We start from the raw sequence: 19,318 nt of genomic DNA, 5'->3' as shown, positions 1-19,318 counted from the left end.
TTTCTTGATGTTCAGTGTCCACTTATGATGGTGAAAAACTGTTGCAAGTTTTAAAGCAATAGCTTTGATAGTTTATGAGAAAAGTTGACTTGAACATAATACTCAACCAAGAAAATGATTTTCTAAGTCCAAAAGGGGCAATATTTATTGCAAAAAGCAGGATGGAGTTTATGTTGCTTGCTGTACAGGTCAGCTATGATGGTCAACAAGTGTTGCAAGTTTCAAAGCAATAGCTTTGATTGTATAGAGAAGAAGTTGACCTAAACATAAAACTAACCAAGAAGTCTGATATTTTCTAAGTCCAAAAGGGGCCATAAATCTTGCAAAAAGCAGGATGGAGTTATGTTTCTTGCTGTACAGGGTCAACTTATGATGGTGAACAAGTGTTGCAAGTTTTAAAGCAATAGCTTTGATAGTTTAGGATAAAAGCTGACCTAAACATAAAACTTAACCAAGAAAACTGATTTTCTAAGTCCAAAAGGGGCAATAAATCTTGCAAAAAGCAAGATGGAGTTATGTTTCTTGATGTACAGGGTCTTCTTATGATGGTGAACAAGTATTTTAAGTTTCAAAGCAATAGCTTTGATAGTTTAGGAGAAAAGTTGACCTAAACATAAAACTTAACCAAGAAATCTGATATTTTCTAAGTACAAAAGGGGCCATAAATCTTGCAAAAAGCAAGATGGAGTTATGTTTCTTGCTGTACAGGGTCAGCTTATGATGGTGAACAAGTATTCCAAGTTTCAAAGCAATAGCTTTGATAGTTTAGGAGAAAAGCTGACCTAAACATAAAACTTAACCAGGCACCGCCGACGCCGACGCCGACAACCGCTCAAGTGATGACAATAACTCATCATTTTTTTTCAAAAAATCAGATGAGCTAAAAATACTAACATTCACTCAGGTAAGAGAGCTGACACTGGTCAAGCAGTACCTGTACTAGCCCCCTCCCCGCTCCCCCAACTAAAAATACTAACATTCACTCAGGTAAGAGAGCTGACACTGGTCAAGCAGCACCTGTACTAGCCCCCTCCCCGCTCCCCCAACTAAAAATACTAACATTCACTCAGGTAAGAGAGCTGACACTGGTCAAGCAGTACCTGTACTAGCCCCCTCCTCGCTCCCCCAACTAAAAATACTAACATTCACTCAGGTAAGAGAGCTGACACTGGATCAAGCAGCACCTGTACTAGCCCCTCCTCGCTCCCCCAACTAAAAATACTAACATTCACTCAGGTAAGAGAGCTGACACTGGTCAAGCAGTACCTGTACTAGCCCCCTCCTCGCTCCCCCAACTAAAAATACTAACATTCACTCAGGTAAGAGAGCTGACACTGGTCAAGCAGCACCTGTACTAGCCCCCTCCTCGCTCCCCCAACTAAAAATACTAACATTCACTCAGGTAAGAGAGCTGACACTGGTCAAGCAGTACCTGTACTAGCCCCCTCCTCGCTCCCCCAACTAAAAATACTAACATTCACTCAGGTAAGAGAGCTGACACTGGTCAAGCAGTACCTGTACTAGCCCCTCCTCGCTCCCCCAACTAAAAATACCTAACATTCACTCAGTAAGAGAGCTGACACTGGTCAAGCAGTACCTGTACTAGCCCCCTCCTCGCTCCCCCAACTAAAATACTAACATTCACTCAGGTAAGAGAGCTGACACTGGTCAAGCAGTACCTGTACTAGCCCCCTCCTCGCTCCCCCAACTAAAAATACTAACATTCACTCAGATAAGAGAGCTGTGTATGGGTGCATTACACCTGATACGCTGCAGAACTATGGAAGCTTCTTAAATTGGAGTGTCTTCTGAATCTTGCACTATCCTCTCACTAATATTACTTATTTACTAACAGTCTTCTTGAGGAGTCGCCCATATGGTTTACTGTGCCACTATAAATAAGCTTACATACAAACAAATAAACTCTCATTCCATACGACACTCACTGTCCTTGCATAGAAATGACCATGTATCCTCATAAATATCAGGGAGAAATCTAAAGTCAGATGCACCAAGTAAATAAATTGGCTTTAATTTCAAAACTTATCACCCAAATGTATGAATGTTGTTTTATGCATTAATTAGTTTTGTGTTCAGTGTCTATACTTTTTTCAAGTCACACATGACTCGTTATTTTTATGTTAGAATAAAGCAGCTCTCCAAATAGAGTATGCATAATAACACGGTTAAAAAAAGCGGGGTTTTAAAGGGAGGTAATCCTAAAATGTATAGAATTTACATACATATCCAAAAATGTGAAGTTGCATAGAGTACAAGTCATTATGACCCATTAAATATGAATTTAGACTCATTCAAATTTGCTCAATTTTGAAGCAAGATAATTCCTTAAATAGTAATAAGTTCCATATAAAAGTAAACAGCAGTGGAGTTTGAGGCTACAAACAATGACGTTGTCATCATTTTACTCCAAACATGACTGCTTTCCCCTTACTTTAATATTACATTACAGCATATAGAACTACAGCCTGACTGAAAACTTGGACCAGAAAATGTATACAGCAAAATCTATCAACATCTAGACAGTATCAAAGTAATTGGATTGCATCTTTCAAGAAGATTTCCATTTATCCATCTCCAAGAAGACATTTTTATGTGTCTCTAATGTTTATTGGTCTCCAAGGCAACAATTTATTGTTCTACACAAATGCAAACACTATAGACCCTAAATATAAGATGATACTGATGTATTACAGTATTAGGAATAAATATTTGTTATTAACCCTAACCTTGCTAAATTTCTGTAATGAACTTATCTATCTTTCAATCTGGACAGTACCATTAAGTGTTAAAAGGGGTGCTTACTCAAAGATACTGACTGAATGGTGGACAGTCGGGGTTTTCCCTCGGAAATTTTGATAGGGGGTCATTATGACCCCTTCCTGTTTGACTTTGGGGGTCACTTTCAATTTCAAGGGGTCATTTTTTTAAGTTTAAAAAAAAAAATGAATAAAATGTTATTAAAATCTATATAAAAAATCCAAAAGAAAACATCAACAAATTAACTGTTTACACTTTTTTGAAATCAGACAATAATTGCAACCTTTTGAGTGAATCTGCGTGATGGAGGGATCTTTCGACAAGTTTCGTGACGAAATTTTTGCCAAAGTGCAGTGTTGCAAAAATTTTCGCAGCCCAATATGGAAGGATTGTTTTGAATCTTTGATACATGGCCAGCATTTCATTTCGAAGTGATGACATATGATGTATATGAGGACCTTTCAATAGAGTTTTCGTCCGTGCAGATGACATGAAAAACGTAATCTTTTGTTGATTCACCATTTTGATGAATGGTTTACCGTATAAAGAGATGTCAATATTGAGCTGATAATTAAACCTAGAACGCAGTCTACCTTTACTACTTCGTACTGGTAGTTGCACCAACAATGACGCGTTCAGAATTATTTTGAGGGTCATTTTGAAAATCAGTGTGCTAAAACGCACCAAAATGTGTGTCAAGGAAAGCCCTGAACAGTGAAGATCATGATCAGACTGGATGTGCAGGCTGATCATGATCTACACTGGCCGCGAAGGCAAGCACCTCTTTCACCATATTTTTCCAATCAGAGACAGAATCTTACCCAACTCTGGGCACTGCTTTGTTTTCAAATTCTTCAAAAGATGTCGGAATCAATCTATTTTTCTTACTCAAATTATTTGTCATTTAAAAAGGTACCAGGTCTTTTTTTTTTTCTTAAAAAAAAGGCCTAAGTTGGGCCCCTTCACAATCAAAAATTGCACTCATTCTTCACAGAGCCAAAGACAAATCACAATTTTGTGCATATTTCATAAATCATCAGGGTCCTAAATTTCGTTATTTACATCCTGCTACAACAAATTTGTGACTAATTTTTAATCGAATCAAGTGATAAGCAGCACTTGGGTGTATCCGGTTAAGTACCAAAGCAAAAACAGAATTTATACAGGTAGTAATGATAAACAAGCGGGCTTGTAGTTGTGTTTCTGGTTTCAAATTAAAATGACTCTTCTGACAGCTTAAAAGTAACTGCTAAATTTATTTGATTTCGGTATCAAGAAGAGTAGAAATTTAGACACGCACGTCATGCACGTTCTACCGATACAATTGTAAATATACCAAGGCAGACCCCACCCCCACCCCCACCCCCACCCCTGGTAATGAATGAAGGTGTTTCAGCTGTTCAGTGTCACCCTCACCCCTGGTAATGAATGAAGGTGTTTCAGCTGTTCAGTGTCACCCTCACCCCTGGTAATGAATGAAGGTGTTTCAGCTGTTCAGTGTCACCCTCACCCCTGGTAATGAATGAAGGTGTTTCAGCTGTTCAGTGTCACCCTCACCCCTGGTAATGAATGAAGGTGTTTCAGCTGTTCAGTGTCACCCCCACCCCAGGTAATGAATGAAGGTGTTTCAGCTGTTCAGTGTCACCCTCACCCCTGGTAATGAATGAATTTGTGTTTTTTCTTTGCATAATAAAAGTTAGTGTCTGCTATCTGTACTTCCACTATTTATATTCATAATTTGTAGAATTGCTCATAATTTTTTTACAATTTTCCCAAATATTGCTCTTTTTTCCCCCACAAAATGACCAGGCCCAACCCCCTTCATAATTCTGGCTAAAACAGCCCTGGGTACAACGTAACTGCTCTTCAAGTCAGTAAAAATTAAACTTTGATTATGAATATGAGTAAAAGAACACATTTTTATTTAATATACAAAGAAACAGCAATTATTCTGGATAATGCAGAGTCAGTGATTGCCAATTCAACTGAAATGGATACAAAATTTTCATTTATTTTTATCACACCATCAAAATGAATTATTGTACAAAATACATACATAAATAAAATTTAGTTTATAATTATAAAATATCTGCCTATCTAATGGTAATCTATCTAAAAAGGAAGATTTATGACAAAAATGTCAAGTATAGCCAGTACTAGCCATGTACATCAACTTGTTACTGACAATCATTACTTCCGATACAGCTGCATGACTCAATGATCAATCTGTCACTTTTACATGGAATTTATCAAGATTTAGAACTTCTTATAGTTCAACGAAGGAACTCCACATGTGCATTTAAATAACTGTAAATGCAATATTTCACATAAGCAACCACCAAGCCAAATGGGCCTATGATATGTTCTTAAGTATTAAAGTAAAATAAGAAATATAATGTATCTGATCTAACAATTTAACACATAACTTCAAAATGCCAATCTGGCAATGTCTTGTAATAGTTATAAAGGCCCGGGTTACTAAATCTGTGTATTTTTATCTTCTTTCATTTTTTTTCATTCAGTAAAGAGACGGGACTATTTAAAGTGCTTTCGGGTACAGAGGATAGCTAACAAACTTTCTATACAGTTCCTATTCAAAGAAAAAATGTAACTATCTAGTAGTGTTTTTTTTTCTTCTTTTTTTTTTTGCTGTATTTCATGCAAAATGCTCAGTTATGAATATAACAAGGTCAAAAAACTCTTTCAGATCAAAGTATATACTCCATGGCCATGGTCTTGGAAACAGTTCCTAATGCAAAGTATCCTGAGGTCACTATACCCTCAGATCTTAACTGGAATAAACACATCAATTTTGTCACGTCCAAAGCTACCCGAACACTTAACTTCATTAAGCAAAATATCCCTGGATGCAAAAAACCCAAAAGTTCGGGAATTAGCTTATCAGGCCACAGCTGGAATATGCTTGCTGCGTCTGGAGCCAATATACCCAACGTAACATTCACCAGATGGAAATGATTCAGCGGAGGGCACAGGCAATCGGCGTGTGACTTTGACCCCTTATGAATGATGGACCCCCCACCCTGTTCTCTACAACCCAGATCCCATACATAATAACAGAAAAACACATTTCCAAAAAAAAAAAAAAAAAAATGCTATATATAAAAAAAATAAAGGTATGGTACTTTACGGCCAAACATTAAGGAAAAATGGAATGGCCTCAGTAACGAACTCACTGCGTACACAATTTTCGGTCGATTTTTGAAAATCTGGTCTTAATCAACGCATAAAGCATAAATCATTAACGGTAAATATGCACTTTGGTCTCAGGCTGCATCTTTTGATGCAGCGAGACGCTATTCTTTGACAAAATCATCTCGTACACGTGTGACCTAACCCGTATATTTCTCGGGCCAATAGACAAGTCAATGGCAGCCACCTATTCCCTTCGTATTTCAAAGCACAATCGTGGCCAGCCTTTAGAAACATAAATAATTAGTCGCTTACCTATAATTACTTCGTCCAGTTTCCGTCAATAACGATGCATCCAGTCAATTTCCCACCTGTATTTCTCTCAAAACATCAGCTGCCATGTTTATACCAGCTCACGTGGAGAACACACCTCCAGAATCGACCAATCGCAAAAAGGCTACGTAGTAAAAACCAGTTCCGGGTCGCCGTATAACATGGCAGCTGATGTTTTGAAAGAAATTTCTCAACGCTGGATGCATCGTTATTAACGGAAACTGGACGAAGTAATTATAGGTAAGCGGCTAATTATTTATGTTTCTAAAGGCTGGCCACGATTGTGCTTGGAAATAACGAAGGGAATAGGTGGCTGCCATTGACTTGTCTATTGGCCCGGAATATACGGGTTAGGTCACATCGTGTACGAGATGATTTTGTCAAAGAATAGCGTCTCGCTGCATCAAAATGATGCAGCCTTGAGACCAAAGTGCATGTTTACCGTTAAGATTTATGCTTTATGCATTGATTAAGACCAGATTTTCAAAAATCGACCGAAAATTGTGTACGCAGTGAGATCGTTACTGAGGCCATTCCATTTTTTCCTTAATGTTTGGCCGTAAAGTACCATACCTTTATTTTTTTTATATATAGCTTTTTTTTTTTTTTTTTTTGGAAATGTGTTTTTCTGTTATTATGTTTGGGATCTGGGTTGTAGAGAACAGGGTGGGGGGTCCATCATTCATAAGGGGTCAAAGTCACACGCCGATTGCCTGTGGCGGAGGGCAGCAGAATGGGTTGATCATGACTACTCCCCTTACAGCAGGTGTCACAAACATGCTCAATCAACTGAGATGGCGTACCCTTGAAAACAGGAGATCTGCTTCACGCCTCCTTATGTTCTATGGTTTAGCTGCTGTTATGTCAGCCCCCATCCTGTCTAACAAGACATATGCATCCCCACTCCTATTCCCAGATCCTTAGTGTAATTACACTGTACTCTTTTTCTTCCAGCCACCATAGTGCTTTGGATAATGTAATTTAGTTTTGAATAATACTATTTATCAATTATTTAAAACTCTAAAGACAAAATGTCACATTTAAAATATTACCTAGATTTGAGCCATTTGAAGTTTCCATTGTTCCATTCTTACTTGACGTTTCTGCCAAACTCAAGGGCACCACCATCAGCAGCAATAAAAATCCAACCATTTTATATTTTTCTTACTTTTTTTCCGCAAGAATAACAGCAATAATTGCACTAAAATAATGTTTTAACACAAAATAATATTTGTTACTAATTCATGTAACAGTTTCACTTACTGTCTAACAGTTTTTTGAAGTCCATGCCGGTAATATATCGTGTACTTTTTGTCAACAATATCACATGTGTATGCAGACCTGTCATGCTAAATTTAGCATACCGCTTACAGCATGGAATTAATAAAACTAAAATAATTAACAGTTTGGTGCTTAATATGGATTTGAAATTGAGCACAATATCCTTGCATATTTCACATACGTATATTACTATAATTACAAATAGTTCAAAGCTAAAAGAAACACCAGAGTTTAACAGTTCACTCTCAAATAATTATGCTGCTTACAACATCGAAGCAAATATAAATTTGAAATTATGTTGGGAAAAGTTAGCTCCCTTCATCCCACCAGCAGCTGCTGAAGCAATTAATTCAAAATTGCCATCAAAATATTGATTTTAACAGAACAGCTAGCTTCAATCTCTTTATCTAACGGTTAAAGCTCAAATAATTTCCATTTCAGCATGCATCCTACCATAAATTATTAAGATGTGCAGGAAAATGATTTTTTATGGTCACAGGTTTAACTGCCTGGCTAGTTCAATATTTTATAAATACAAAGTAGCCAACAACCATGAATAACAATGAAACAAGAAACATATGGATGAAAGGACAACCTGATACTTGGTCAATATCAAATCTGTCATCTGTTTCAAAGCCAATTTTAAAGTATCCATTTTCTGATGTTCGCTTTGAAAAAAAAAGAGAAATTTGAAATTGGGTTATAACAACTTATGGCCGTTGAAAATTCAGAAGCTATGAAAATGAGTCAGAACAATTTGAAAGGCATGTGACTTGGTGTTATCTCTTTGTATCGATTTAACAACTATCATCTGAAGTCAAAAAATGCTCATTTACATATTTCCATAATGCTGATGATACAGTTTAACTTTGCATCATTATTTCAGATAGCAAAATATTCATTTTTGTTTTCCTGCTTTGACAAAACTCGCTGAAAATTTTTAGAAAGTGTACTACTTGTAACTCATGTGGGCTTTTTTTTTATCCTAAAGATAAAAAAATGTATATTAAAGGGACTGGCCCAAAATTAAAGCTACACGCCCACAGTTTGGGTGAAATTTTTCAACATGTTCATTTCCAACAAATTTGGCAAAGAATGTATATATTACACTGAAAAATGATAAAGTGAGTGAAAATAAAAGTTAGACATTGGTAAAAATGTAAGAAAAATGTAAATTTTCTGCATTACTTCAAAAGCTTTAACATCAAAATTATCAAAACATATAAAAAGTCTTTGGAGTATCACAAATTTAAGAATTATTCAATGTAATGAATGTTAATAGTAGATGATATTTCATTAATAATTATATTGTTAGTAAGTATACAGCTTGATTCCTGTTATAATTTTACTGCTTTTAGATGATAATGCCTACACTTGTAACTAACAACTTTCACACATCACTCCGAAGTGGACACTGAATGACAAGATATAACAGTAGTTTGTGAAACTGTCGTGTAGGACATTCACTTCACTTAGATATATCAAACTCACAATACACCTAGAATCATACCCTAAGCTTATCAAAAAGACATTTTTCTTTAAAGGGGCACACCTCCAGTTTTTTTGTTTTTATTTATAAAGTGCTTTCATTACCTGATAACTGTTATTAAGGGTTACATGAATTTTATACAGTACATTAATTTTGATTAGTCCTTAATTCATGTAGAAAACCTGTTTCAAACTCACACAAAAATATGTCTATTATTCAACTATGCAATATTGGACACCCGATTACCGTAGATAAATTGTGCATAGAATATGAAAAAAAGATCAGAAAATTCCAAACTCAACTGAAACAGTATGAGAAAATCAGGGCCAATATGAGAGAAAATCAGGGCAAACATGAAAAAAATCTTGGTTTCTGGTGAAGGCCTCACTGGCGTTGTCTTAGCAGGGAGTAGGAAGTAGGTATGTCTCCCAATGGAAATTTTGAAATACAGGTATGAAATGGTGACCTCTGTTGCATTTTTGAGTCCTAATTTTGAGTACCTCAATATGATAAAACCAGATGCAAGAAGAAACTGCGGCATAGAACAACCTCTCTATAGAAATCATTTTGGTAGAACCCACAATGCTGTTCAACCTCTGACAGTAGGTATGAGAGTGGGTTCAGGAAATGTTTAAAATATAAGTATGGAATGGTGACCTCTAGTGCATCTTTGGGTCTTAACTTTGATGAGAAAAGGTTGCTTCTCAGGGGATAATCAATGGCGGGGCATGGTCCCTGGATCCATATCTGAACTCTGCTGTAGTTCACTGTCCATACTTGTACAAAATCAACTGTAACAATACTAATTTATGATTTTGATATACGATAACCTTGCTATCTGCTTTTAAACATGTCTGAAGTTTCGATATTCCCCCAGAGATATGCCCGTTTAAGTTACATTGCATTATCTAGGCCAACAGTTACTGCTCTTTATAGCTGGAACTTCCATTTATATTCATAACATTGCTTGCCAATCTCATTTCCTATAGCAATTCCGTAACCATGAGCTTTTAAGCTGTTATTCATTGTTTTATTATACAGCTGAGAAAGGTTTTAGACAAAGTTTTTCTGATGTGATATGCAATATAATTGTATGTTGGTAAAAATGAACATGTGACAGTTACAACATACAGTTTCTGAGTCACAGTATTCCAGATGGTTCACATTCTGGTCAGTATTCCAGATGGTTCAAATTCTGGTCAAAGTAAACTCACAGTATTCCAGATGGTTCACATTCTGGTCAAAGTAAACTCACAGTATTCCAGATGGTTCAAATTCTGGTGAAAGTAAACTCAAATTCTGGTGAAAGTAAACTCACAGTATCCCAGATGGTTCACATTCTGGTCAAAGTAAACTCACAGTATTCCAGATGGTTCAAATTCTGGTGAAAGTAAACTCAAATTCTGGTGAAAGTAAACTCACAGTATTCCAGATGGTTCACATTCTGGTGAAAGTAAACTCACAGTATTCCAGATGGTTCAAATTCTGGTGAAAGTAAACTCACAGTATTCCAGATGGTTCACATTCTGGTCAAAGTAAACTCACAGTATTCCAGATGGTTCAAATTCTGGTGAAAGTAAACTCACAGTATTCCAGATGGTTCAAATTCTGGTGAAAGTAAACTCACAGTATTCCAGATGGTTCACATTCTGGTGAAAGTAAACTTACAGTATTCCAGATGGTTCAAATTCTGGTGAAAGTTAACTTCCACAATACTTTCCCAAAGTGTGAGAACCAGTATATGAACACTAAAAACAGTCTTTTACTCATCTGGCTATTAATGAGATAATCTATTTAAATCTTTAAAAATATTTCTGCCTTTACTATCTCAGCTGTTTTGGGAAAAGGGACATAATCATATGAATACTTTTGCAGATAACATGCTTTCCCATCTGCTTTCTAAATTAGCAAAATTTTCATGTATGTCCATAAGACAACTCCTGTCACCACATGACTTCATGATTTGGGTTGAAATATTTTATGCAACAAAAATGTTTTAAGCATTTTATGTGTATTTTTCACTAAGTTTTATTTTTTCTCAGAAGAAGTTTCAACACTCTTCAGTTAGACTGAAGGTGAAGACCTCTGCTTCTGGTGAAGTTGGCCCAATAAATTCTAGTGTTTGCCTCTGCAACCATATTGCATGTGAAAGCTCTGCGAATTATTCCGAAAGTTACAACAATTTCCTGACACTGTTAGGGTGAAAGCTTTTAAGTACAGTAGTCTCTTTGTTTTCTTGTTGTGTTATGAGACATAATTATAATTATATCATATAATGATTACCCACCTTGTGGTGGTAGATGAAGGCCTCAGGTGCCCCTCTGGGCATTATTTCAGACAAAGGTGGGTAAAGCTACCACCTGGAGGGCTTGCTCACATGTAAGATATAAAACCCAAGTGAGGTTTTGAACCCACAGTGGTGAGGGACAAGTGATACAAAGTCAGCAACCTTAACCACCCTGCCACACAGACCTCTAAGTCAGCCTCTAATAGATTAAGTCACATATTACTGTAGCACAGACAGAGTAATATCAGCAATGACTTTTTACAAGCAGATCAAAACACTCGCAAATAACCATATTACTGTGAAATCATTAATATTCATGGGGGACAAATTTTCGTGGATTTTGTGGTTGAGTCAATCCACAAAATTTAATCCCAACGAACAAGTAAAATTCTCATTCATTTTTTGTTCAAAAGTTGAAATCCATGAATTCATATCCCCACAAAATGCTGTTTTGACCAAAACCACAAAATTTCATGCCCACGAAATTTAATGATTTCACAGTATATCCAAAAGTACAATAAACTATGAAGTACTAACAACCTGTAACCTAACCATTTATCAAATCACACAATGAAAATGACATAAGAACTATTCACTTTGAAAGACAAAACTGTTGCATTAGGATCAACAGAAGGAAGTAAGGTTTTCTGTTCCATCAAATTTATTAAAAGGCAATCTGAAAGACAGCTATATCCCCTACAGCAGTTTATGGATAGTGAAAGGGTTGATGGCATTGAGTGGAAGCACTGATGTTGTTAAGTATATTTTATAGTCCATGTATGACAACATCAATGAATTTGAAAATTCTTCAAGGGGTTTATGAGATACAGAGAGGACACAAAATGGAAGGCTCAAACCTTTGACCTAGAGTTGTGACCTTGACCTTGAGCAGACATGACTGAATCATAAGTTCTGCACATCCTCTTGATGAGGTAATCATTTGAACCAAGGTTCAACAAAATCCTTCAATGGGTTTAAGAGATATAGAGCTGACACAAAATGGAAAGCTCAAACATTTGACTTTGAGTTGTGACCTTGACCTTGAGCTGACATGGCTGACTCATGAGTTCTTCACATCATCTTGATAAGGTGATCATTTGAACCAAGATTCAACAAAATCCTTCAATGGGTTTAAGAGATATAGAGCTGACACAAAATGGAAAGCTCAAACATTTGACTTTGAGTTGTGACCTTGACCTTGAGCTGACATGGCTGACTCATGAGTTCTTCACATCATCTTGATAAGGTAATCATTTGAACCAAGGTTCAACAAAATCCTTCAATGGGTTTAAGAGATATAGAGCTGACACAAAATGGAAAGCTCAAACATTTGACTTTGAGTTGTGACCTTGACCTTGAGCTGACATGGCTGACTCATGAGTTCTTCACATCATCTTGATAAGGTGATCATTTGAACCAAGTTTCAAGAAAATCCTTCAAGAGTTTAGGTGATACAGAGCGGACACAAAATGGAAGGCTCAAACCTTTGACCTTAAGTTGTGATCTTGACATTGTGTCAACATGGCTGACTCATGAGTTCTGCACTTTGTCTTGATGAGGTGATCATTTGACCAAAGTTTTGTGAAAATCCTTGAATGGGTTTAGGAGATACACAGCTGACACAAAATATTACAGACAGATGAAAGGATGGACAGACGGAGACCATTCCTATAACCCACCACCACTTGTGGCGGGGGATTAATAAAGCTACACGGCTATGGGAGTTCATAAAACTAGGTCATATATTTCTAATTACCTCGAAAAGGTATATTAGCTTGTGAACTCCCAAAACTGCCAAGCTTTAACAGCAAACTCAAAGGCAGATTTTTTTTTCTCTCAGCCCAGCCCGCCGGATAAAACAAGAAAGTTACTTACATGCACAACTCCGCCCATCAGCTTTAAGTCTTCCATATGTACACTGACAGAAGGCCTGGCCTGTAACATCTGTATAACACTTATCTTGACATCCGTGTTTATTGTTAAAGCAATTGTTTATCGTGCAATCTTCACTATCCTCAGCAACTGCAATGATTCCCATAGGCTGTCGCTCCAGATTTTTACGGAGCCAAACAATACCCGTGCCATCATATTTGTTGGCACGTATAACGGCACGCAGCATCCAATCTGTCCAGAACAGGTAGTTATCATACACAGCAAGACCAAAGGAATGTTGTGGTATAGATGTGATAATTACCTAAAACAAAAACATAATTGTATGAACTAACCAGAATTGAAAGAAGAAATCAGAACTCAAAATGAAGATGAAAAAGCTTGAATGATATACAAATATTTAAAGGGCCAACTTTTAGTCAAAATCCACTGAATATTATCAGCAGTAGAGTAACGCTTAAACAGTATCGGGGATAGATAATTGCATTAATTTATACAAAATTCTATGTAAAAAGGGGAGTGGATAATTCAAGAAGTTTTAGACCCAGAATTATGCCCTTGTTCTGTCATATGATGTGGGTGCTTATGAGGAACAACCAATTTCCATCTGAATCAAATCCATTCAGTAGCAACAGAATCAGCATGCAAATGCATCAAACCTTTAACCTTAAATTCTGAGTAAATTGGGTGTATAATTCATGAAATATTCAAATATTGGTGTAAAAGTTGTGATACTTGTGTCATACGATGTAGAAGATGATACAGAACAAACATTTTAAGACTGAATCAAATCCATCAAGAAACAGCAGAGATAAAGTGAAAGTGCATAACAACTTTAACCAAGCTCTGGATGTTGACCTAGACATGGATGCCAACACTGACATAATAATGTTAAGGATAAACTCTCTATTTACCTCGTACCTTCCAGCTAAGCATTGGACAAAACTTGATCAAAGAACTTACATGTCTGTTTGATCCATCCATATCACATGTCTCAATCTTGTCAAGCCTGGCGTCCGACCAGTACAACTTCTTCGCCTTGTGATCGATGGTGAGACCATTTGGTGTAAGAATATCTGTTACAATAACATCCTCTGCACCTTCACCAGTCAGGTTCGAGCGCTGAATTCTTGGTTTCTCATTATTCCAATTAGTCCAGTAGATCAATCTGAAAATTCATAAATACAGACACTTAAAAACAAAGTGTTTTTTTGTTTGTTTGATTGCCATTTTCAATGGGAAATAATCAAAGACTCCAAAATCTTTCACATAGAACATACAGCAAATATTAGACACCTAACTAAATTTTATAGTCTTGCGTTTTTATTACAGCTTTGGAGTTGATAATTTCCCCTGTGCACTGAATGTTTAATTTAAGGTAGTTCTGCACGTTTGGATCAAAACTTTTTCTACAATGTAGAATTTGATTAAACTCTGATTTTTCAAAACTTCAGAATATACATAGGAAATTCAGCAAATAAAAAAGAGAGGGTCGTGTGCTTGATTTTTTGCTAGACTGATTTGAAAAATTTGGACATCACGCAAAATTTCATAATGGGAGTCTATGGGAAAATCATAACTTTCATAACATTTTCACAAATAGAAATTTTTCTACAATGTAGATTCTGATAAAATTTCTCACAGTTGTAAATAAACACATCATCTATAATTTGGTGAAATAAAATTTATAGGTCTGTGTGCTTGAGATATTTGACAATGATTAAAGTGAACCGGACATTTCACACTAATTTTAAGATATTATTTTAATTATTTTAACGTGTCATATGTTTTAATATCATTTTTTGACTATAGAAATATAGCAACAGTGCCATTGTAATAATTTATTCATAGATTTCAATTAATTCATAAAATGATTTACATTTCCGTACGCCGAATCCAGGCCTTCATTCCACGTTTTCCGGATAAATGACGTTACGCCATCACTTCCGGTTTATCAAACGTGCAGAACTACCTTAAACTCATTACTTCTGATAACATCCATTAGCATTTCAGGGTGTAAAAAAAACTTTAGAGGAATTTTTTCACTAGACATTATTTCACACACCAGTCAATGACTACAATTTGTCCTGCCACCCTGTTTTTTTTTCTCTTCTAAATATTGGTTCATTAAAAATCTCACCTTTTTCAAATAATGCATGTTCATTTGTTTCTTTGTTTTTTATGTAAAAATATTTGCTAATAAATAAGAATCTCAGAACAAATGAAAAAATTAGAGCTGAAACAACTTGGATGATTATTTCTCAGATAAAAATCATACTGTAACATGGTACTATATACTAGGCATTATTACCCTTACCATTCTAAATTTATACAATGAACTTGTCTGTCTTTCAGACAAAACGTAAAAAAAATGTTATGTACTTACTCCCAGCAACTATCGACAACTATTGCTCTAGGATGATCATGTTTGGACATCTGTACGACAACTTCTGGTTTACGTGTCTTGTTACTTAGAGCGTCATTTACGTTGATTTTGCTGATACACGAGTTGGTATAGCTTGTCCAGTAGATGTCACCATTAAATTTTTCAAAGGCTAATCCCTCTGCTGAACCAATACCTAAAATGAAAAGATGTGCCAGTAACAGAAAAAAGTCTAATTTTCTGCAGATAAGGTTTGATAAGCCAGTGCTAGGGGCATATACAACAAAACAGCATTCTTATCTTGTTTTGTAAGAATTTATTTTGTTTACCTGAACATACTTTTTGTAAGATCAAAGGGTACAATGCCCTGAGTAAGGCTAGAACCCACATCTGGGAGTCAACATTTTGTGTATAGCTTATGATTAAGACTGCACTCTAAGACTGTTTCCATGATTTTTTTTTTTGCTAGCACACTCTGGTAAGGCAATACTGAGGCCTTGGTTGGTGTCTACTTCTAATGAGATTTGAAGCACAAACAACAGGGTACGGATGTTCTTTCCATATACCATAATATCTCTGTTTAGGGTTTGAACATTACAGGTAACTAAATACATAAATTAGCATACCTTCAACAACCACTCTGATATTTGTCCCGTTGAAGAAGACAGACTGAATGTCACCTCTCTGTATGTCGCTGTAGAAGATCATCTGATGCTCGTAGTCAAAAGAGAGACCGATCACATTACGGAGGAAAGTGTCGTTCTTTATTGTGTATATTGGAGGGTTTTTGTCATTTTCATCATCCAGGTGGATACTCTCCATACGAGTTACCTTGGAGAACATGAGGAATCCTTTATGATCTGAAATAGACAATAACATACTGAAGAAATCATTCATATTCAAGATTCAAATGCATTTTCTTTACATCTAGTCTGTTGTCATGATTCCTGTTGTCTCCAAAAGTTGGTCAAAAATAGAAACTTCACACCATTAATATTATTAGACAATTCACAGTAATAATGTGCACTTATAAAATCAAGATTTTGCCTATGTGGAAATACTGCACCTATTGTTCATGTTGTGAAAGGTATTTGTATCTTATACTATTAAAGCTAAACATTGTTTATACCAAATATTCCACTACAGAAAAAATAAAAGCATAGATCTATTCTATCATTTATTTGTTTGGCTAAAACTGGCTTGATACACCATGACTAGAAACTGTATATATATTGTTATACTGAAGTAAATACAAACATAGTAAACAAGTTAGAGATAAATAAAAGAACAAGTTATTATATCTAGTCTGGTGTAGTCGAGCCAGTTTACTTCCAGCTTTCTTGGGGGATAGGCTATTTAACTATAGCCTAATGCCCACAGAAACTCAGCTGCAGCAGTAAACATGAGACGTTCATGGTTGAAAGCTGAAGGGGAGTTTCATCCCCAAGAAAGGTATCTTATACTATTAAAGCTAAACATTGTCTATGTATTATACTGCAGATCAAATGACTTTGATGTAATTCTTGATGTAATTCTTGTAGTATAATTTTTTATCATATTTATTTTTGTCACCTTCACAAGTTTTGCCGTCTGCTGCAAGCTTGCTGTAGGAGCATGCACATTTCACTTCATGGCTTCCAACATAGAAACACAGTTCTGAACATCCACCATTGTTTTCTGCACAAAGGTTGCTATCTATAAATAAGAAAATAAACTTATATAATGTTAAATCAAATGCGTCTGTAATCTACTAACTGGGGTCTTTTTTCACATGTTAAAATACATCAAATAAATCTACTGGTACATTCAGTTGTTAAGAAAGTACAATTTTATACAGCTACCAATAATTGTACTCTTTGTGTCCAGACCAGCCTGCACATCCACACAGTCTGGTCAGGATCCATGCTGTTCACTTTCAAAGCCTACTGCAATTAAAGAAACTGTTAGTGAACAGCATGGATCATGACCAGACTGCACGGATGTGCAGGCTGGTCTGGATCCATGCTGGTTGCAAAGCCACTATATCAATAGGATCCCTTCACAATATCTTATCATAATACAAGTATGTATATATATGACTGTCTTTGGAATCTTTGACTGTCTTTGGAATCTTTGACCTTAGTTATGTTGATTCATGTACCCTAAAACAAAACTGAAATGGAAAACTGTCTGATCTAACAAGAGCTGTCCATAAGACAGCCAAGCTCGACTATTCGAAATATTGTCACAGAAGCAGGAAATTATTACCCAAAATGTTAAATATCAAAAGAGTTTTAAGTTCGAAAGGGGACATAATTTGACCAAAATGCATATCAGAGTTATGGGACTTGATGCTATCAACTAGTTTTATAACCCCAAAGAAACATGTTAAGTTTCAATTCAATATCTGCATTAGTTTTGGGATAGTAACTTGCATGTAAAACTTTAACCAGAATTTTCTAAGTCCAAAAGGGGGCATAATTTGCTCAAAATACATGTTAAGAGTTATGGAACTTGAAACAGAGAGGTTGGTTATTGACCTAGAAAAAGAATAAATAAGTTTCAAAGCTATATGCCTTTTGGTAATAGCTGTATGTACTTGCACGCAAAACTTTAACCAGGATTTCTAAGTCCAAAAGGGGGCATAATTTGCCCAAAATACATGTCAGAGTTATGGGACTTGATTCTATCAACTAGTTTTATAACCCCGAAGACACATGTGAAGTTTCAATTTAATATCTGTAGTAGTTTTGGAGATAGTAACTTGCATGTAAAACTTTAACCAGGATTTTCTAAGTCCAAAAGGGGGCATAATTTGCCCAAAATACATGTCAGAGTTATGGGACTTGACCCAGTGAGGTAGGTAATTGATCTAGAAAAAGAAAAAATAAGTTTCAAATCTATATGCCTTTTAGTAACAGCTGTATGTACTTGCACGCAAAACTTTAACCAGAATTTTCTAAGTCCAAAAGGGGGCATAATTTGGCCAAAATACATGTCAGAGTTATGGGACTTGACCTAGTGAGGTAGGTAATTGATCTAGAAAAAGAAAAAATAAGTTTCAAATCTATATACCTTTTAGTAATAGCTGTATGTACTTGCACGCAAAACTTTAACCAGAATTTTCTAAGTCCAAAAGGGGGCATAATTTGGCCAAAATAAAGGTCAGAGTTATGGGACTTGGTGCTATCAACTAGTTTTATAACCCCGAAGACACATGTGAAGTTTCAATTTAATATCTGCACTAGTTTTGGAGATAGTAACTTGCATGTAAAACTTTAACCAGAATTTTCTAAGTCCAAAAGGGGGCATAATTTGCTCAAAATACATGTTAGAGTTATGGAACTTGACCCAGTGAGGTTGGTAATTGACCTAGAAAAAGAATAAATAAGTTTCAAAGCTATATGCCTTTACACTACAGGCAGCGCGCAGTCTACATTTGAACACCCGCAGCGGTGGTCAACAGCGGAGTGTCCGCTACAAAATGACCATCGAGGTCGGGTGTTCAGAGCCATTAACACCGCGGTCACTTTGAAACGGGATGTCCACGCTGACCTCGGTGGTCATCACGGCGACATCGAGGTGGTCGGCGCGGTCACCAATTTACCTGTACATTTATTTTCCACTATGATTTTTACGATCCATGTACATGTACATTTATATTCCTAAAAAAAATTCAATCTTCAATTATAGTTTAGATGATAGCGTACGTATCACAAAGAAAATCAGTTTGTTTGTTGTACGTTTC

At 36.0% G+C, this 19,318-nt stretch overlaps 1 protein-coding gene across 3 annotated transcripts in view; it reads right to left on the bottom strand.

The window, feature by feature from the left end:
- LOC123539304 (low-density lipoprotein receptor-related protein 1-like) overlaps positions 1–19,318 on the bottom strand; it is a 286,494-nt gene that overhangs the window by 119,719 nt on the left and 147,457 nt on the right. For all 3 annotated transcript variants that reach the window (XM_053530562.1, XM_053530564.1, XM_053530563.1), the window contains 5 exons: positions 17,164–17,286; positions 16,218–16,451; positions 15,595–15,787; positions 14,172–14,376; positions 13,194–13,512 (listed from right to left, as the gene is read on the bottom strand). In XM_053530562.1, coding sequence (XP_053386537.1) covers positions 13,194–13,512; positions 14,172–14,376; positions 15,595–15,787; positions 16,218–16,451; positions 17,164–17,286 — 1,074 coding nt within the window. The remainder of the gene's footprint in view (positions 1–13,193; positions 13,513–14,171; positions 14,377–15,594; positions 15,788–16,217; positions 16,452–17,163; positions 17,287–19,318) is intronic.

Source organism: Mercenaria mercenaria, chromosome 18 (genome assembly GCF_021730395.1).
Source record: "Mercenaria mercenaria strain notata chromosome 18, MADL_Memer_1, whole genome shotgun sequence".
In the NCBI taxonomy this organism is placed as follows: Eukaryota; Metazoa; Mollusca; class Bivalvia; order Venerida; family Veneridae; genus Mercenaria; species Mercenaria mercenaria.
This window is presented reverse-complemented; position numbering and strand designations above follow the sequence as displayed.